The sequence below is a fragment of the Sminthopsis crassicaudata genome, chromosome 1 (assembly GCF_048593235.1).
Source record: "Sminthopsis crassicaudata isolate SCR6 chromosome 1, ASM4859323v1, whole genome shotgun sequence".
NCBI lineage: Eukaryota > Metazoa > Chordata > Mammalia > Dasyuromorphia > Dasyuridae > Sminthopsis > Sminthopsis crassicaudata.
This window is the reverse complement of record NC_133617.1, coordinates 238,826,211-238,846,583: the sequence shown is the minus strand read 5'-3', so window position 1 is coordinate 238,846,583 and position 20,373 is coordinate 238,826,211. Positions and strand designations below refer to the sequence as shown.

At 33.6% G+C, this 20,373-nt stretch overlaps 1 protein-coding gene across 1 annotated transcript in view; it reads right to left on the bottom strand.

Annotated features, from left to right (window-relative positions):
• The window catches only part of PSMA8 (proteasome 20S subunit alpha 8), a 33,953-nt gene that overhangs the window by 8,053 nt on the left and 5,527 nt on the right, over positions 1-20,373 (bottom strand). The window contains exons 2-4 of the mRNA XM_074276942.1: positions 11,601-11,727; positions 5,152-5,276; positions 923-1,045 (exon numbers count right to left, since the gene is read on the bottom strand). Of these exons, the coding sequence (XP_074133043.1) occupies positions 923-1,045; positions 5,152-5,276; positions 11,601-11,727 (375 nt within the window). The remainder of the gene's footprint in view (positions 1-922; positions 1,046-5,151; positions 5,277-11,600; positions 11,728-20,373) is intronic.

Sequence of the window (20,373 nt, the reverse complement as noted above, 5' to 3'; positions counted from 1 at the left end):
GCAGATCAACACCTGTGCTGCAACTTATATTCCCTACAACATTGCCCAGAAGTTGAGAGAAGATTAACCTAAGACGCTAAGTAACTTGTACAGGGTTCACATAGCTTAAGTATATGATAGAGTCAATCTTGAATACAGATTGTCCTCACTGGAACCCATTGTTAGCTGTCAGAGACAGGAAGGGTGAGGGGGTATCCAGTGGGGCAAGGAGATTGGCATATATATGTTGTTATTACATTTTATGAAAATTAATTTAATTAAATTACAAACAGCTGCAAGTAGGCATAATTGATTTTTAATAACTCCAATATCTATAATAAATCATTTTTTTTAAAGTATGCTAACATCAAACATACAAAAAATAATTTCTGATTTGTGGTAACATCTTAATACTTTATGTGGAAATCTTGGTTTATGAAGAGCTCTCATTAAAATAATCCTGTGGGGCAGACAGGAATATTATTGTACCTCAATTTATAGCTGAAGGATAGAGGGTGAGTGACTTGAACACTAACACACAACTAGTAAGTATCAATAGGAAGACTTAAACTCCAGTCTCTTGATTTGAGTCCAGCATTCTCTCCTTTATAGGAGTGTGTCTCTTTATGAAGAATAAGTTCTACCTATATATTTAATAATTTCATGTTTATCTTTTTCCATCCATAAGCATTTAAATTTCTCATCCTTTTATCAAAAGAAAGGTGATAACTATGTTTATAACAAATCAAGATACTTCTCTAGCCATTTATACATGGTGCTATTCACTGCAAGCATTTCTTATGGAAGCAGCTACAAGCATTCATGTCATGACTGATATTCTGACATGATTGAGAGATTTGTGATGAATCCCAGAATGATAGTGTGCAAACACTGAAAAGGAATAAACTCCCTCTACTTCTAAATAAGAGAGAGCAATACATACCTTCCAAGCATGATAAGTACCAGATGGGTCAGTCTGATATAACCTTGGGATACCATCATCATCAAAACCCACAATTAAAGCAGAAATGCCAAAAGGTCTGCGTCCATTGCTCTGTGTGTATTTCTGGAGGTGAAAATTTTTCATAAATATCAGTTTTAGTAAGCTACTGTTAAAAGAAAGTAAATTTCTGACTGTATACAAAAATTAAGAAGCCTCACTTTCAATAGTTAATCATACTCTCAATGGTAGCTAAGAGATATGCTAGTGTCTGACAGCTAGTTTTGCATATGACACTTTTAGTTTGCATTATTAATATTTTCTCCATTACTTCCTTAAGTCTAGAAATCAATGATAACAGCTAACACTTATATAATGCCTTTTATGTGCCAACCACTGTGCTAAGCACTTTAAAATATATCTTACTGGATTCTCACAAAAATCCTGGAAGGTAGGTGCCATCATTATCTGCATTTTATAGCTGAGAAAACTAAGGCAGCAGCAGTTACATGACTAGCCCAAGATCACACAGCTACTGAGGCTGGTCTTCCTGATTCCAGGCCCACTTTTCTCTCTAGTGCACCACCCAGTTGCCTCTGTAACATTAAATAACAAATCAATAATAAATCAAATCCTGATTTGTATCCTTTGCTGAATTCCGAGCTATAAAATGCTCATGTTGAAAATTAAAGTGAGCTCAGTACAAGCTGCATCTAGTAGAGAAGACTCCTAAGCCCAAATCCTCTATGTACCAAGCTTCTTCTACATATTTTGATAGAAAAACTCCCATCCTTTACTTTCAAGTCCAGGCACATAGTCACTTCATTTTTTTTCTATCATGCACATACCCTAAAACTGACACCTTCCTAACTACACCTTTCCTGATTCCCTTATCCCCCTTCCATCATAATATCTTTTCTCTTACTGGAATTCCTTCAACACTTAGAATCTATTAATAATGCATGATCACTTATTTTAGGACTAGAAGGTACTATAGGAGACATCTAGTCCAATCCCCTCATTTTACCGATTAGTAAACTGAGGTCCCAAAGAGTTTCACTGATTTGTCTAAGGATACAGATTGTAAATTTCTCAAAGGCAAGGACTAATCTTTATTTTTTCTATGATCCATTACATGTTATATGCACAAAGTAGGAGCTTATCTCCTTTCTAAAAACTTAGTATTAGAAACTGGAAGATGAATGGATGTCCATCAGTTGGAGAATGGTTGGGTAAATTGTGGTATATGAAAGTTATGGAATATTATTGCTCAGTAAGAAATGACCAGCAGGAGGAATACAGAGAGGGTTGGAGAGACTTAAATCAACTGATGCTGAGTGAAATGAGCAGAACCAGAAGATCACTGTATACTTCAACAACGATACTGTATGAGGATGTATTCTGATGGAAGTGGAAATCTTCAACATAAAGAAGATCCAACTCACTTCCAGTTGATCAATGATGGACAGAGGTAGCTACACCCAGAGAAGAAACACTGGGAGGGGAATGAAAATTGTTAGCACTAATATCTGTCTGCCCAGGTTGCATGTACCTTCGGATTCTAATGTTTATTGTGCAACAAGAAAATGATATTCACACACATGTATTGTACTTAGACTATATTGTAACACATGTAAAATGTATGGTATTGCCTGTCGTCGGGGGGAGGGAGTATAGGGAGGGGGGGTAATTTGGAAAAATGAATACAAGGGATAATATTATAAAATATATATATATATATATATAATAAAAAAAATTAAAAAAAAAAAAAAAAAAAAAAAAAAGAAAAAAAAAAAAAAAAAAAAAAAAAAAACTTAGTATGATTTCATGGGACTTAGAAGATTCAAAAGCAGTAATGGACTATAACTTTACAACAACACTGTAAAGGTGAGAAGGAATGAAATTTAAGTAGATGCTGATTTTTAAAATGTGTACAAGACTGAACTGTTTCTTGGTAAAAACAATTTACAAAAAGAGAAGCAACTATCACTTCCTTCTACTTAATAAACCTCTCCATTTCTTTAAGAGGCTGGTGGCTTTGTGGGATAAAAGACTGGGTCTGGAGTCAGGAAGACCCAAGTTCAAATCCAGCCTCAGACACTTTGTAATTGTATAACCACTCCAGTACCTTTGCCAAGAAAACCCCAAAAAGAATGAAGGGTTGGTCATGACTGAACAACAAAATGTTTCTATCAACTATCCACAGTCCTAATATTCTGAACAAACTTGATCTGTCCAATTTCTGCAAAGACACGCTTTGTACTTGGATGGGAAAGAGTGGATACTAAGAACTATTGGCTGCTGATATCTTAAGGGAAGAACATGTAACCTAATGGAGAGAATGTCTACCTTGGAGTCAAGAAAGACCTGAGTACCTCTAATCCCTGCTTGCTGACCGGAAGATAGTGATTGAGTTGTGTCTTTAAAGAAGAGGGAATGCAATCCCAGTCTAAAGAATGGCTAATGCAAACACAGAGAAGGTAGATGGTGCACTGTGCATGAGCAACAGAGCTTCAAAAGGCCAGTTTGGCTGATCACTCAGGGCCTGGGCAGGGAAGAATCTTCAGGGAGAACAGTAAGATGGATTGTGGCAAGATTGTCAAGGGCTTTGCAAACTAACAAAGAAGTTTTTATTTTATATTAGAGGCAATCATAAACCATTAGAGTTTGTGGAATAAAAGTGACTGAGACAGATCTGCACTTGAGGATAATCATTTTGGAAGTAATAGATAAGGGTTTGGAGTGGGCTAAGACTTAAAGTAGGAACATCCATTTTAAGGATGTAATGATAATCTAGGTAAGAGATGCCACCCTAATATAAAGTAGCAGAAGGTAGGTAGCATACATGATAGATGTTGTACAGACAGCAAGTAGCTGTGTATATGGGATGAAAGTAATGCTTTGGTTAAAATCATGGGAATCTAGAAAGATGGTGCTGCCTTTAAAACAAAAAAAGACAAGTATGAAAGAGGGAAAGATTAGGTTTATGCAGGTTGAGGGGGATTTGGGTCTGGGGCCTAAGATTTGAAATATCCAATGGGCAATTGAGAAGAAGGGCTGAATTCCAGGCACAGGGGAAAGCTTGTGCAGAAAGCACGGACATGGATGTGGAATGCCCAGTGTGCAGAACAGCAAACAGTCTTGGCATCCCAAGTGTGCCGGAACGCAGAGGACTCAAAAAAAAGCAGACGGGGCCAGCCCCAAGGATGGCGGCAGTGCAGCCAGCAGCAACCCTAGGTAATCGAGGTCAGGAAGTAGGCTAGAAGAGGTGGTGGGCCCACACAGGCCTGCAGACTGACAGTGGCTCAGATCCACTCTTCTGAGTCCGCATGTAGCACCATCACTGACACAAGGCCAAAAAGCCCACATAAAGCTGCAGGGAATGCCAGGGCAGTAACTATGCTCAGACCTGTACCTTAGAGAGACTACTTTGGAGGTTGTGTGAGAGCAGATTTAAGAAGGGAAAGGCAGAGAGGTTAATGCAGCAGGCCATGTGACAAGGGGTGAGGTCCTGTCCAAGGTGTATAAATGGAAAGAACTGTTGCAAAGGCATAAGAATCTATTAGATCTGGCAAATAACTATCAAAGGGGGAATGAGAAAGGGCAGAATAAGTTGGCTTAAATTAAAAAAAAAACAAAACAGGGAAATTAGAGGTGAGAGAACAGAGTTCCAGTATGGACATGCTTAGATTCAGATGCTCATCAAGACTACCAGAAAGTACTTCTTTCTGGGAGCTAGATGGCACAGTGAATAGTGCATTAGCCTTGAAGTCAGAAAATACAGAAAGGCAGTTGAAAATCCTGATTGAAGATTCTGTTTAATCCAACTAAGCAATCAATTATCAAATATGTCCCATACAGCACCATCCTAGGTCTTAGAGGAGTAAATTCAAAGTTAACTTAGAAATAATTCTTGCCTTCATGGAGTCTGGAATTAAATAGTTAGAAAAAGGGTATAATAGGTTTTGAAATGGGTTCAAATACAGCCTCAGATACTTCCTAATTATATAAGCACTTTGTCTGCCTCAATTTCTTCATTTGTAAAATGAAGATAACAGAACCTACTTTCCAGTGTTATGAGGATAAAATGTATTAATATTTGTGAAGAACTCTGTAAACCTTAAACCGCTATATAAGTGTTAGTTATTATGACTTATTATTAAGGAGGAAAGGTAATCTGGGACTATTCATTAGAGAATGTGATAGAAATCTATTAAAAGACAGGTACTTACCTGCTTCAATGTTGCTATGAAACGTGTTATATATTCTACTGTGACTGGATCTTCAACGGTCAGTTTATGGCTTTGGCACTCCACACGGGCTCGATTAATTACTATTCTAGCATCAGCAGTTAGGCCTGTGAAATACCCAAAGTGTCATTAAAAATGGTATGATTTTTTTTTAAATTTATTTATAATTTTTTTCACAGTATATATGCATGAGTAATTTTTTTTATAATATTATCCCTTGTATTCATTTTTCTAAATTATCCCCTCCCTCTCTCTACTCCTTCCCCTTGATGACAGGCAATCCTATACATTTTACATGTGTTACAATATAACCAAGATACAATATATGTGTGTAAATACCATTTTCTTGTTGCACATTAAGTATTAGATTCCGAAGGTATAAGTAACCAGGGTAGATAAGACAGTAGTGCTAACAATTTACATTCACTTCCCAGTGTTCCTTCTCTGGGTGTAGTTATTTCTGTCCATCATTGATCAACTGGAAGTGAGTTGGATCTTCTTTATGTTGAAGATATCCACTTCCATCAAAATACATCTTCATACAACATTGAAGTGTACAGCGATCTTCTGGTTCTATTCATTTCACTCAGCATCAGTTGATGTAAGTCTCTCCAAGCTTCTCTGTATTCCTCCTGCTGGTCATTTCTTACAGAGCAATAATATTCCATAACCTTCATATACCACAATTTACCCAACCATTCTCCAATTGATGGACATCCATTCATCTTCCAGTTTCTAGCCACTACAAAAAGAGCTGCCACAAATATTTTGGCACATATAGGTCCTTTTCCGCTCTTTAATATTTCTTTGGGATATAAGCTCAATAGCAGCAATGCTGGATCAAAGGGTGTGCACAGTTTGATAACTTTTTGGGCATAATTCCAAATTGTTCTCCAAAATGTCTGGATTCTTTCACAACTCCACCAACAATGTATTAGTGTCCCAGTTTTCCCACATCCCCTCCAACATTCATCATTATTTGTTCCTGTCATCTTAGCCAATCTGACAGGTGTGTAGTGGTATCTCAGAATTATCTTAATTTGCATTTCTCTGATCAGTAGTGATTTGGAACACTCTTTCATGTGAGTGGATATAATTTCAATTTCATCATCTGAGAATTGTCTGTTCATATCCTTTGACCATTTATCAATTGGAGAATGGTTTGATTTTTTATAAATTAGGATCAATTCTCTATATATTTTGGAAATGAGACCTTTATCAGAACCTTTAACTTTAAAAATATTTTCCCAATTTGTTACTTCTCTCCTAATCTTGTTTGCATTAGTATTGTTTGTACAGAAACTTTTTAGTGGATGTAATCAAAATCTTCTATTTTGTGATCAATAATGACCTCTAATTCTCCTCTGGTCATAAATTCCTTCCTCCTCCACAGGTCTGAGAGGTAGACTATTCTCTGTTCCTCTAATCTATTTATGATCTCATTCTTTATGCCTAAGTCATGGACCCATTTTGATCTTATCTTGGTATATGGTGTTAAGTGTGGATCCATATCTAATTTCTGCCATACTAATTTCCAATTTTCCCAACAGTTTTTTCCAAATAATGAATTTTTATCCCTAATGTTGGTATCTTTGGGTTTGTCAAAGACTAGATATGCTATAGATGTACCCTTTTTTGTCCTTTGTATCTAATCTGTTCCACTGATCGACTGGTCTATTTCTTAGCCAATACCAAATGGTTTTGGTGACTGCTGCTATATAATATAGCTTTAGATCAGGTACACTTAGACCACCTTCCTCTGAGTTTTTTTTCATTAGTTCCCTTGAAATTCTCGACCTTTTATTCTTCCATATGAATTTTGTTGTTATTTTTTCTAGGTCATTAAAATAGTTTCTTGGGAGTCTGATTGGTATAGCACTAAATAAATAGATTAGTTTGGGGAGTATTGTCATCTTTATTATATTCGCTCGGCCTATCCAAGAGCACTGAATGTCTTTCCAATTATTTAAATCTGACTTTATTTTTGTGGCAAGTGTTTTGTAATTTTTCTCATATAATTCCTGACTATTCTTTGGTAGATGGATTCCCAAATACTTTATACTCTCAACATCTGTTTGGAATGGAATTTCTCTTTGTATCTCTTGCTGTTGCATTTTGTTGGTGATATATAAAAATGCTGAGGATTTATGTGGATTTAAAAAATGGTATAATTTCTAAGGAAATCATAATCAACCTTGGTAAAAGCTTACTTATTTTTAAAGACTGCTAGGAGGGTGGGGTCTACTTATCTTATAAGCCTCATTACTAAAAAAAAAAAATTAGTCCAATCAATAATACTTATGGACAATTACAATTAAATAAAATTAAAAAGCAATGACGATAGAGAAAAATTGGAGGTAGAAAAAAAACTGATAAAATACTGATTTTGAAAATATAAAATTAACAAAATTACAGACTACCAAGAGCCATTACCTAATAGAAATTTTTCAAAATGGAAGAACTATAGAATCTAAATGACTATTCTAAAGGATTCAACAAATCAATAATAGTAGCTAAAATTTTTTAAATACTCCTTTGAATTCATCCCTACAAGTTGACAAAGATTACAAAAACAGAGTCAAATGTTAGAGGTTACAGAAAGACAAACATGCAAAAACACTGTTGAAATTAACCTTATAGTTAATAATAGTTAACCATATAGTCCAACCACCATATAAATAAGGATCAGAGCCAAGACTCAAACTAATATATTCTGACAATATACTTTCCAATGCACCTGATTCTCATTGCCTGATTTTTCCTCCCCTGTAGGAATATATCTAAGATGTATGATTTTTCCATGAAATGCTTACATTAGATTTTTTTTATTTATAATACCCACACAGCACAACACTATTTTACCTTCTCAAAATCCTTAAAATTCATTTTTTCCTTTTAGTAATATTGTTCTTTTCCATTTCCTATTCCTATTTCCTTCCATACATTCTCAGAAAGTTCTGATCTTGAGAGACAATGTATATTGCTGATCAACAAAGTGAGATCAACCATTAGACTATTCTAAGTTTCTTCAGAAACCATGTCCACTAGAAAGCACTTGATATACTTGTCAAGAACATAAACATGTTGGCCTAGGACAAGATCAATTTGGAGAGCAAACTCATTTGCAAATTACTATGGAGGATGATGAAAAGATGATGAATAGTATAGAGTCATCAAACAATGGAAGCCAGTGGGGGCTAGTGAAGGAAGAGGAATAAAGTTCCAGAAAGCTGAATTTAATCTTAAGCCTGTGCATATGCCAGTATTTCTTTGCCATTTATGCCTTTCATTAGTGACCATCAATATATAATAGCAAAACTATTTTTTTAAAATATGCTTCAATTCTTTAGATTTAAAAATCATAGAATCTTAAGTTAGAATCTCAAATTCACCTAGCCCAAACCCCTATCTCATGGATGAATACTCTTTCATCTAGCTGTGGTGGGTAGGTGGTGAAGTAAATAAAGCACTGGGCCTGGAGTCAAAAAGAGCCAAGTTTAAAACTAACCTCAGTCAATTACTAGCTATGTGATCTTGGGTAAATTATGTAACTTGTCTGCCTCAATTTCCTTAAATGAAAAATAGGGATAATAATAGCACCTACTTCCCAAGATTGTAAAAATTCAAGGATATTATTTGTAAAAATTTATAAGCCTTTAATATTTGTGTAGATCTTAATGTAGCAAGAGACACATAGTAAATGGTATATAAATATTTTTATTTCCATTGTTAGAAAACTCACTATCATTCTACAACAACCACTTCCATTTTTAGACAGTGGGAACGTTTTAGGAACTTTTTGCCTTTCCTGCCTGCTCCCATAATAGTCTTAGCCTTATTTCTGTCTTCCAAGTTCATACAGGATACATCTAATTACTCAACACAGACAAGCCTTCAAATATCTGAAAACAGTTACCATGTCCTCCATAAAGTCTTCTCAATAATTCCACATCTCCTTTGACTGTCTCTTTTGACAACCGTTTCTGCTCCAGATGTGGCATAAAGAGAATAGAATTTATCTATCATATCATATACCAACTAATGAAGACCAATATCACATTTCCTTGGGGAAGACAAGGGAGCAGCTTAAAAACTTACTCAAACACTTATTTTCTGGACTATGCTCATTTCAATGTGTTTACCTTTTTTTTTTTTCCTTTTTTTTTTTTGGGAAAACTCTAAATTCTCTTTTCAAAAATGTTTAAACACTAATTTCTAATGTGACATTCACCCATGGATTTAAAATTGCTGCCTAATATTTTCTGGTTTTTTTCTGCATAATTAAACAAAAATATTAAGTTCTTATTTAGAAGAGTTAATCATGACATTTTTAACTTATCTTGTATTTTATTTCCTTTTAAAAAAATTTTAGTTTTTATTTAACCTTGGATAAATCCTTTCATTTCTCTAGATCTCAGGTTCTTCACCTATAAAAAGAAGACAGTTGGATAAGATCTCTTGCAATTTTCAGCATTCTATGATTTATCATCTATATATTTTTCCTAGTCACATAAATATCATTTATGGAATACTAATAGAACTGCTAAGAGTGACTGATTTAATTTAGTTACTGAGAACGGAAAAAAATCTTTTATTTTAGCCTTTCTCACCATATTGAGACAATTTGATTTAAATATTGAAAAAAATTTTTAAAGTTCCATCTGTCTATTTTTGATTTCATAGATTGGATTTTATGTGTGTAAGGGAGAATATATACTGTTTTTGAGCAAATTGTTTAATTAAAAAAGAAATATTTTCAGTACATCACATATTATTTTGAGTGAGGAAAACAAAAAAAAATACCCAAAATTTACTAAAACAAACCATTTAAAATTTTAATTTAAAAGCCTTCAAGAAGTCTTTATGAAGTGTATAAGTACAAGGTACCATATATAGAAGATATGGATAATAAAGATTAAAAAATAACGACAGAATCTTCCTCAAGAAACTCAGCAATAATGGAAAGCAGAAGAGGCTTGGCCAAATAAATACACAAAGGCTGGACATGACATGTTAAAATCTAGATAACAACTATTTACAATTTTAGAGTAAGTGAAGGAGAATAAGAGTGCAATAAAGTATTTTAAATGACAATAGAAAAGAGGGAACCAGAGTGCTTTAGGTTTGGAGGGCCAGCTGGCTGGCACAGTAAATAAGCCTGGAGATCCTGAGCCTGGCCTCAGATACCTATGAGCCAGATGACCTAGATAAGTCACTTAACCTATCGGCTTCAATTTCTTCATCTGTAAAATGGGGATAATAACAGCACCTACCTTCCCAGGATTGTTTGAGACTCCAATGAGGCTGTAATTGTAAAGTGTTTGGGTAGTTGTCATAGTACATCATACATGGAATGAGCTGGCTCAGTAGATAGAGCTCTGAGCTCTGGGCTTGGGGTCAGATAAAGTTTCAAATCTAGACTTTGACATTTATTGTGTGACCCTGGGAAACTCACTTAACCTGTTTACTTTAATCCTACTGGAGGAAGAAATGGCAAACCATGTCTATATCTTTGCCAAGACAACCCCACAGACACTATGGTCCACAGGCTCACAAAAAGAGTTAGACAAGCCTGAACAACAACATTCTGAAGACAGACCTATAGGTTTCATCAGAAAAGAAGAAATCTTCCTTTACATGAAAATCAACCCAAATATCATGTTCATCATGCTCATGAAAGCATGTAAAGAGCTCTTCTCTCTGTTATTCTATGAGGAGAGATTGGATAAGTATGGTTGTCCCCATTTTATACATGGGGAACCTAAGGCTCAAGAAGTTAGATAAATTATCTCTTTATCGCAAAGTAATAAATGGCAGAAGTAAGACTCAAACTCAGGTATTCTGATTCTAGGGTATCCTTTCCTCCATATTGCATTCATCCTTCATGCTATTCATCATTTTATTCAGTTGTCATGAAGATAAAATAAAATTAGCAATTAGCAATATTCAACCATGACAATGGGAGGAATTTTCCATGTTCAAAACTAAATGCAATTCTACTATAGTGACTTTGCTACTACAAATTCTATTAAGCAACTACTCTCTTATATATCTCTAACTTTTTTTTCTCCCCCTGAGGCTGGGGTTAAGTGACTTGCCCAGGGTCACACAGCTAGGAAGTGTTAAGTGTCTGAGACCAAATTTGAACTCAGGTCCTCCTGAATTCAAGGCTGGTACTCTATCCACTGCGCCACCTAGCTGCTCCCCCCCTTTTTTCTCTAATCTTGATTCACAAATACCTGAAAAGATCAATGGGTTCAAATGAAGAGTTTAAATTATCTATATTAATTTGCCTAAGCAGCCACTTTTTAGATAATCGAGCCACATAAACATGACCATTAAATCCAGTTCCACAACAGTGGCTTTGCTATTGCAAATTCTTTGAGTAAGCTATACTCCTGTACTCTTATTTAAGCTTAGCCCATAAATACCTGCAAAAGCCATGCAGACATGGTCATCAAGGGCACAGATCTTCCTTACAGTTCTTTCATCTTGAAGTTTAGCAACAGACTTTTTTTCTACTCCCAACACAACTATATCCGTGCCTCGAATGCCAACCTATATCATAAAAAAGACAAAAAAAGTTTAGTAGCTCACATATATTCAGTTAAGAAATTTTTTTTTTTTTTTTTTTACAAATATTTACAATGAGTAAAGAATCAAGAAAGACAAAAGGTACTCTGCAGTTGGACATGATTTTTTTCAATTGTTTTATACACGTTAGTTCTAACTTGACTTTTCCATCAAAAGATTTCTTTGGAATCTTTTAGGATTCAAAGAAAGGTAGTAATGGGAGACACACAGAATCTATCCCCCCAGAAAAGCTCTAGACAGAGCATCCTTGACACTGATAATCAGTAATTTTTACTACATCTTGATTGAACTGTTGTTTTCTCCCTGCCTTGGTTTCCATTCTTTCTACAGTCTTGATGAACTTGCTTTATTCCATGTTCTCCCATCAGAAGATCAACTTGCTGAGATGACTGATGATCCCTTGCATTCTGCCTTGGACACGAGGATTTGGCACCAGTAGCTTTGGATGAGATTGTCAATTGATTATCTGATGTTCAGACATACTCAATCTGATGTAAGTGCTTTCTTAAACTTTTTTTTATATATATATATTTTTTTAAAGTAAGTTTTGTTGATGACTTTTTCTTTGATGTCATATTCATTTCCATATATATCCTTTCCTTCCAGGGGGACTTTGGAGGGAAGTGTTTTGGCTTTTATAGCCTCCCTTTTCTGTTTTCCTTCTCTCAAATCCATCTTCTTAGAGAATGCCTTTTCCCCTAAGTGGCTGTCTGGGGATCCTTGGACACAAAATGTGCTCTTCCCTTATGCTTAGATGAGTTACTGCCTACATGTTGTTTCTGGAATCCACTCAAATCCAGCTCAAACAAATGCTAGCCCTTCCCATAATATTCTGTTTTGGGGAATTTCCCCCCCTTCCTTTATAAGAACTTATTTGAATCTGTCTAGAATCTGTTTGTGGCAAAGCCAGGTGTGAGCTTTCTGTTTCCCTAGCTTACAGTAGTTACTGACAATAATAGACAGCTAGGTGGCACAGTGGATAGAGCACCAACCCTGAATATATTTTTCAAAATACACACAAAGATAATGTTCAACATTCACCCTTGCCAAAATCTTGTGTTCCAAATTGTTCTCCCTCCCCTAGACTACAAGTAATCCAATATAGATTAAGCAAATATGATTCTTGTAAACATATTTTCACATTTATAATGTTGCACAAGAGCAAAAGATGAGAAAGAAAAAAAAATCCAAGCAAACAACAAAAAAGTGAAAATATTAAATTGTGATCCACTCCCCCCAGTCCTCTGGATAAAGATGGCTCTCTACATCACAAGTCTATTGGAATTGGCCTGAATAACCTCTAGGGTTACTACACAAACATTTACAGCCTTGGGAATTCCCTGTCCAGAGGCAGCAAAAGCAGAAGGCTCCCCTAAGAAAAGTCAAAGAATTTTTTGAATCCCACAAGGTAAGGACCTTGGATGTCCACAGAGTGGCAATATGAACTACAACTTGATGCTAAGATGCTCAGGTGTTAACTAGGCTTGGTAGCTCAGGAGTCTATGGGCTTTGGATTCCTCTAATACTTTGTCCCGAGACACCATAAAAGATTTTACAGGAGTTATATAGATAACTCTTATATAAACATCTATCTGCAGAGAATCAAAAGGGAAAAAATGGATTTTCCATAAATAAAACAAATACTGAAATGAAGGAAGAGATTAAAAAGCAAAATAAAAATTCCTGAGTAAAGAATTAATAAAAGGTGAATTATTTTTGAACTTAAACAAACCTTACCTAGTAAAAGATTCCCTAAAAAACTAGACAGTATAGACCAAACAAAAAACAATGATCCTCCTTAGCAAAAATATTAAGGACAAAACTAAGAGATTGATAAAAAGAAAAAATGTAAGATATATGAGATCAAAAACAAATAATTCTGAAAATAATAATTTAAACAAATAAACATATCTGGACATTATATCAAAAAATCACAATTGAAAACTGCCAAGTTCTATTAGAACCAGAGGGCAAAGTAAAGAAAGAATTTACCAAACAAGGAAAAGTCTGTGAAATATAAAACTTCCATGTCAAGAAAAAAAAAACCAAAAACCAAAAAACACTATCAGGTATACAGCAAGAAGAAAAAAGATTTAATATACCAAAAAACATAGTCAGGATCACACAACACCTGGCAACTTCTATTATAAACATTCTGTAATAATATATTTGAAAAGAAAAAAATAGGCTTTGAGAAAAATGAGCATTTCTCTTATATTAATATCCAATTATTTAATTAGAACTAAGGTTTTTCCCTATGCTATTTCCTCATTCAGAAATCAGTCCCTATAGGTTATTCAGCCAGCCTTTGAAGTACTGGGCTGATAATGAGCTGAATTCTAGGCTGAAACTTACCCAATTTGGGGAAGCTTAGATCTGATCTAAAGGTAAAAGGTAAAGATAAAGAAATTCTACTTCAAGTGAATTCTGACTTATTATTGTATTTTATTCAGCTCTGAGTAGAAGTGAATTCTTTCTAGATTGTCCTAAACTGAAGTGGTCTGGTAAGAAAGAAATATTTTGGTCCACATCTGAGTGAGATTAGTCCCTACCCAATAGCCCTCTTTTGAGAAACAGTCCAGCTCTCATAATACTATTTCATTCATTGTTAACTAATCAGGGTTAATTACCACCTGTTGAGAGCACCCACTCTTCCAAAGCATATAAACATTGAGAAGCCTGTTACTTGTCATCTGGTTCACAGGAGAAGGTTTTGAATCCACTGTTTTACTAATTATTTCCTAGCTATGATTAATGAAATGATTAATCACCCAGAAACTCTCTCAAACAGTATAATTCTATGGGGAATGAAATGAACCTCTAAGAAAAGACAGGAGTTTGAATAATTCTTCATGAAAAAAAGACCAGACCAGTGCTTGTATATCTCTCTAAAATACAAACACAAGAATGAAAAACTTACAAAGGGAAATTTATTTGAGCAATTGAAATTGGCTCTATGTGATGTGGTGCTAACATTTCACAGGAAGGGAAGAAATATATCTCTTTGTAAAACTTTTTCTTCAAAGGGACCTCTGGGTGAATTGTTTGAGTTCTGATATAACTTCTGATACAACAGAAGTTATATACTCATGTAAGAAGGAAATGAAGGATGTGAAAATTGCTGTTTCCCATAATTAAGATATGTGAGGAAAAGAAAATCAAACATGGAGGTAGGAGTATTAAGTGAACCTTACTGATTTGAAATGTATGAAAGGTTGAAAACATGTAGTTTAGTATAAAATACATCAAAATGGGGGGGGGGGGAAAGAACACAAGCAAGGATAGGGAGAGGCTAAAGAGAAAATAATAATAATAATAATAAACAAAACAAACTTCCCAATCTTGAAAAAGATACAGTTTTGGAAGAAGTATAGAGAATTCATTATGTACTTTTAAAAAAGAGCAAACGGAGTTTCATGATTTTATATACAATCCTCTTTTTGTGTGTATGTGCATTGGGTGTAATTATGTTTGTGAAATTAGTTTTAAAATTAAGTATTGGATCAGTATCACCGTTTCTTGCTGCATCATTAGATAGGACAAGGAGTCCAAGGAGTAATGAAACTGTTTTCACCATATTTATTTTACTCATTCACTTTCTGAGCTCACAGAAATGATAAACTTAATATTAAGAATAAAATACAGTGGGATTGCCTGTCATCTAGGGGAGGGAGTAGAGGGAGGGAGGGGATAATTTGGAAAAATGAATACAAGGGATAATGTTATAAGAAAAAAAAATTACTCATGCATATATACTGTCAAAAAAACTTATAAAAAAAATAAAATACAGTTTTGGACATGGATTTTGTTTTGTTTGACTTCACATACTTGTTTCAAGGATTCCCACCTTCCAGAGGGAAGATAGAGGAAAAGAAAATAAATGTTTGTTAATTTAAAAAGACAAAACTTAATCAAGTTTTTTTAATCATTACTCATGAGGAATATAGCAGTATTTATAGATATTTTGAAATTAAAACTAATATTTATTAATTCATTTGAAAATAATATTAACCTATTCATGGTAATATAAACAATTATCTTTTTAATAGAAAAATGTATTCCATGCAAACTAAAAAAAAAAGTGAGAAGACTGGCATTGTTATACATGCATATATGCATATCTATTATTTTAATATCTGGATTAATAAAAATAATTTTCATAGCTCTGAATTCAAACTTTTCAATATGTTGTTTTGGCTGAAATATGAGAAATCTGTCTTTATACAGTTATGTACATGGAAAAGGAACCAGTATTATGGCATAATTATGAATAGTTTTGACCTTGCAGACATCCTGAAAGGGTGTCAGGCAGGTACTATAAAGTGCCCATGGACTAATCTCTGAGGAGGTCTGATCCATAAGTTTTTCCCCCCTCGTTTTCTTTCCTTTGTTTAAGCACCAAAATACCATATTTGTATCATGAAGTGAATTTATTAGAATCTTTTTTTTTCTGTTTTGGCAAACAGTTTACATAATATAAGAATTAAATTTTCTTTGAATGTTTGAAAGATTTAATATGTAAATAAATCCATCTGGTCCCCAGTTATTTTTGGTGCAAAGGAGTTCATTTCCAGCTGGATCAATTTTATTTTTTTCTTAGATAAGAGTTATTTACATTCTCTAGAATACTGTTAAATCTGCACATTTTAAAACGTTGTAAATATTTCAAGTTTGTTGGCCTACAGAGTTGGGAAAAGTTTCTTTGTTATGAATTTTTTGTCAATTTTTGATATTGGTAATTTGGTTTTTCTCTTTTAAAAATCTAATCAGCTAACTTAGGTTTTTTAAAAAAGAATTTCCTACTTTTGGAAGTGATCTTTTTTTTTTTTTTTTTTTGCTTTACATTTTAAGTTTTTCCTTTGACTTTTTTTAGAATTTCTATTTTTGTGTTTTATTTTGTGTTTTTGACTTGTTTGTTTTCTGTTTTTTTTTCGGTGAACAAGTGTTTGGGAGACAAATATCTAGAGGAAAAGATGATGTTATTAAAAAAAATTAAATCACATAATTACATCAATAGATGCTGAAAAAACCTTGGCAAAATATATTTGCCTCTGTTAAAAAACAAAACAAAACAAAATAAGAATCCAATAATCTATTCCAATCCAATAAACATTTATTAAGTATCTACTTTGTGCATCAGGGATTGGGCTAAATGCTGAAATAAATGGACCTTTTCTTAATATGAATAATAGCATCTATTTAAAACTAAGAGTATTACATATAATGGAGAAATTTTTGAGGCCTGGTGTCAATTATATTATCACTATGATTTTGATATAGTTACACAAAAATGTTTTCCTATACCTATAAGAAAAAAACCTGAAGAAATAAGAGAAAACAAACTAAGCTTTTTGTAAATCAAAGTGGTTTACTTAAGAGTACCCTGGAGTCAACTAAAAAAATAACTGAATTAGTAACTTTTAAGTCATGTAACAGGATGTGATATAAATCCACACAAATCATCAGCCTTCTTTTTTTTTTTTTATTACCAATAAGAACAGCAAGAGGGAGGAAATTCTATTCAAAACCACAGAAAGTGTAAATATTTACCAAGACACTTCTAAGACTCACAGGAATTAGCTGAATATTTCTACAATTTTTTTTCTTTTACAGAAATAGATAAAAATAATTAAGGGATTATTAACTGTCCATGTTTTGGGATGTACCAATATAATAATAGTACCTAATTTAGCTTACATACTCAATTCTATGCCAAACAACAAAAGAACTATTTTATAGAACTTGAAAAATAATCTGGAGGAAAAAAGGTTACAAATTTCAAGGGAAATTTTTTAAAATTTGAAAAAGAAGGGGGCTTATCTAATATCATGTCTCAAATTGTACTCCAAAAGCAATCATCAAAATGATTTATTACTGGTTAAAAATTTAAAAATCTGATCTGTGGTAGAGATCAGATATACAACAAAAGCATATGCATTCAATGTTCAATAAATTCATAGGCTTCCAATTACTGGAATAAAAACTCATTAATTTAACAAAAATAACTTGGGAAAATGGAAAGCATTCTGGTAGCTTTTAGGTTTAGACCTATGTCATTACATACCAAAATAAACTCCAAATGAATATAACCACCTAAATGTAAAAATTACATAATTAACTAATTAAATTAGCAAAGAAATAAATGCCTTTTGCAAACAGTTCTGGATAAAAGAATTTTTGAGGATTCTAGCAGGAAAAAATGGACACTTGTGATGATATGAAATTTAGTTATTATACAAGCAAAATCAATGAAGTCAAAGGAAAATAGGAATTAACTGGGAGAAATCTTTATAGGAAGTTTTTTCCTCAAAAATTTTATATCCAAGTTTTATAGGAAATTTTTAAAATAGAAAATTTATAGAATTTTTATTTAAATATACAGAATGTTCCCAAAAATCTTAGTGCAGTTTTAAGTTACAAATGATTTTTGCTCTTTATTTTAAAAAGTTTTAACCTGCTGATGATTTTTAGGACCATCCATGTAAGAGGAAGATGGGCTATGTTCCCATTATCAACATGTATATTGAAATCTCCAAATAGGAAGGCAAGATTTTGGGTAGAGGAAGACTGAAAGCTGAGTGATGATAATCTCTTGATTAGAAAGAAAAACTTGGGAGTTAAAGGCAAACAGTAAGCAGAACCTGGTAATAAAGACAGAATAAAACTCAAAGGTGAAGAGACTGCTGAAGAAAGGTACCAAACCAAGTATTCAGAAGTATAGCATTTCTACTAGCCATTATCATATAAAAACAGATTTAAAGTTAGAAGACATTTGAGAAGTCATCTACTCACTACTCTCATTTTACAAATGAGGAAATATAGACCAAGAAAGATAATTTTCTCAGAAGGACTTTTAAGTGCTGATTTCATGTGTGTTCAAATCTTACTGCTGACACAACCTTTCAAGTAACTTGGTCCTACAGTAGGGCCTTTCCCTACTGTAAAAACAAGCTTCCTTTCAGCTCTATATCTAACATCTGGTGAAAAAATTTGAAAATCTGATGAAAAATGTTGTGAAGGACTCATTTTTTTCTTTAAAGAAAGGTTAATATCTCTACTAGTTATCTTTAACCAGTGCCAACTGGTTAAAACTTAACATCTCTACCATTTATTTAGTCACTTCCAGCTGTGTTCACTAAGTGGTTCCTATTAAGGGTTTTCTTGACAAAGATACTGGAGTAGTTTGCCATTTCCTTTAGCTTATTTAACAGATGAGGAAACTGTGGCAGACAGGGCTAAGTGAGTCGCTTGAGTGATACAGCTTTAACAGATCTCTATGTAAACGACTATGATTTCTTTGTTAAAAGAACAAGAAACTGAACAAAAATGAACCCATGTCTCTATTTACCAAACTATTTACCTTATAGTCTCTTTTTCATTTGTAATTAAGGGAATATCTTTTACCTAAAAACATAGCATTTATATAATGCAAAAAAAGAAGAGACTCCAATCTACAAAGATGGTATCCATCACTCAAGTTATCTCATCCACACCCTGGGTCAATACTGGCTGCTGTTCACTATTTTCCTGTGTTTATACATATTGCACTCCTACACTACTATTCTGCTATTTTATTAATAAACAAGTGCCATTATAATAAACTTTACACCATGTAAAAAAGGTCATTGCACCCTCAAGGAAACACAATGGATAACTCCATACAAAGATATAAATTGTAATTTTAGAATCTACTGAGATAAAAGTGTCTCATACATGTAATGTATCTTTAAAAATACCCAATATAGGTATTTTTATATCCTTACCCTTTTACAACTCATTACAAAGGAGCCATCAATCAGTTCTATGGCATTTCTAAAACATTTTAAATGAGCCAAAGTGGTTTCTTATTACACCTCAGTCTTTTCCCATTACTCCTTTCATTTTCAGTTCTGAAACCTGGATTGTATTTTCTAGCCAGATGCTACATACCATACTTGGGGGTAGGGATGGGAGGTTAGGAGATATTTCTATCAAAATAGCCCCCTTTCGGTTTAAGGCACAGGAGGCTTTTCTTAAACTTATCATTACAAAAAAAATCAAATTACTCATAAAACAGGAGCAAAACTTTAGGGTACTATTTAATTTAAAAATATTGTAGGATGACTTGAAAAACAATCTCATTTTTCATTCTCAGTGTTATTTCCTCAACACCTTGCATATGAAAGTGAATTAATTAATTCCTTTTACCATGATTTACCCAGGTTGAAAAAGGGAAAAAAGTGAATGAATAACAGACTTCTGAAATTTTAGAGATTCATAAAAAATATACACACATTATACACACACATACACACACACACATATATATATAATATGGACATACATGCGCGCGCACACACACACACACACACACACACACACACACACACACACACACACACCTCATCTCCAGAAAGAGGGAAAAAGAAAGATGGAAGAGGGGAAGGGAGAAGGGGAGGAAAAGAGAAAGGAGGAGTTTTGGAATTCCAGAAAGCACAAGTACTCAAGGGAAGAAAAAAACCTGCTTCTTTTTTGTTCCTAGGCTTATAAAAACAGAACAAAAAGATTAGGGAAAATGCAGCTTAGTTTACACGCATTGGTATACTTTTAATTTTAGTAAATCTAATGTAG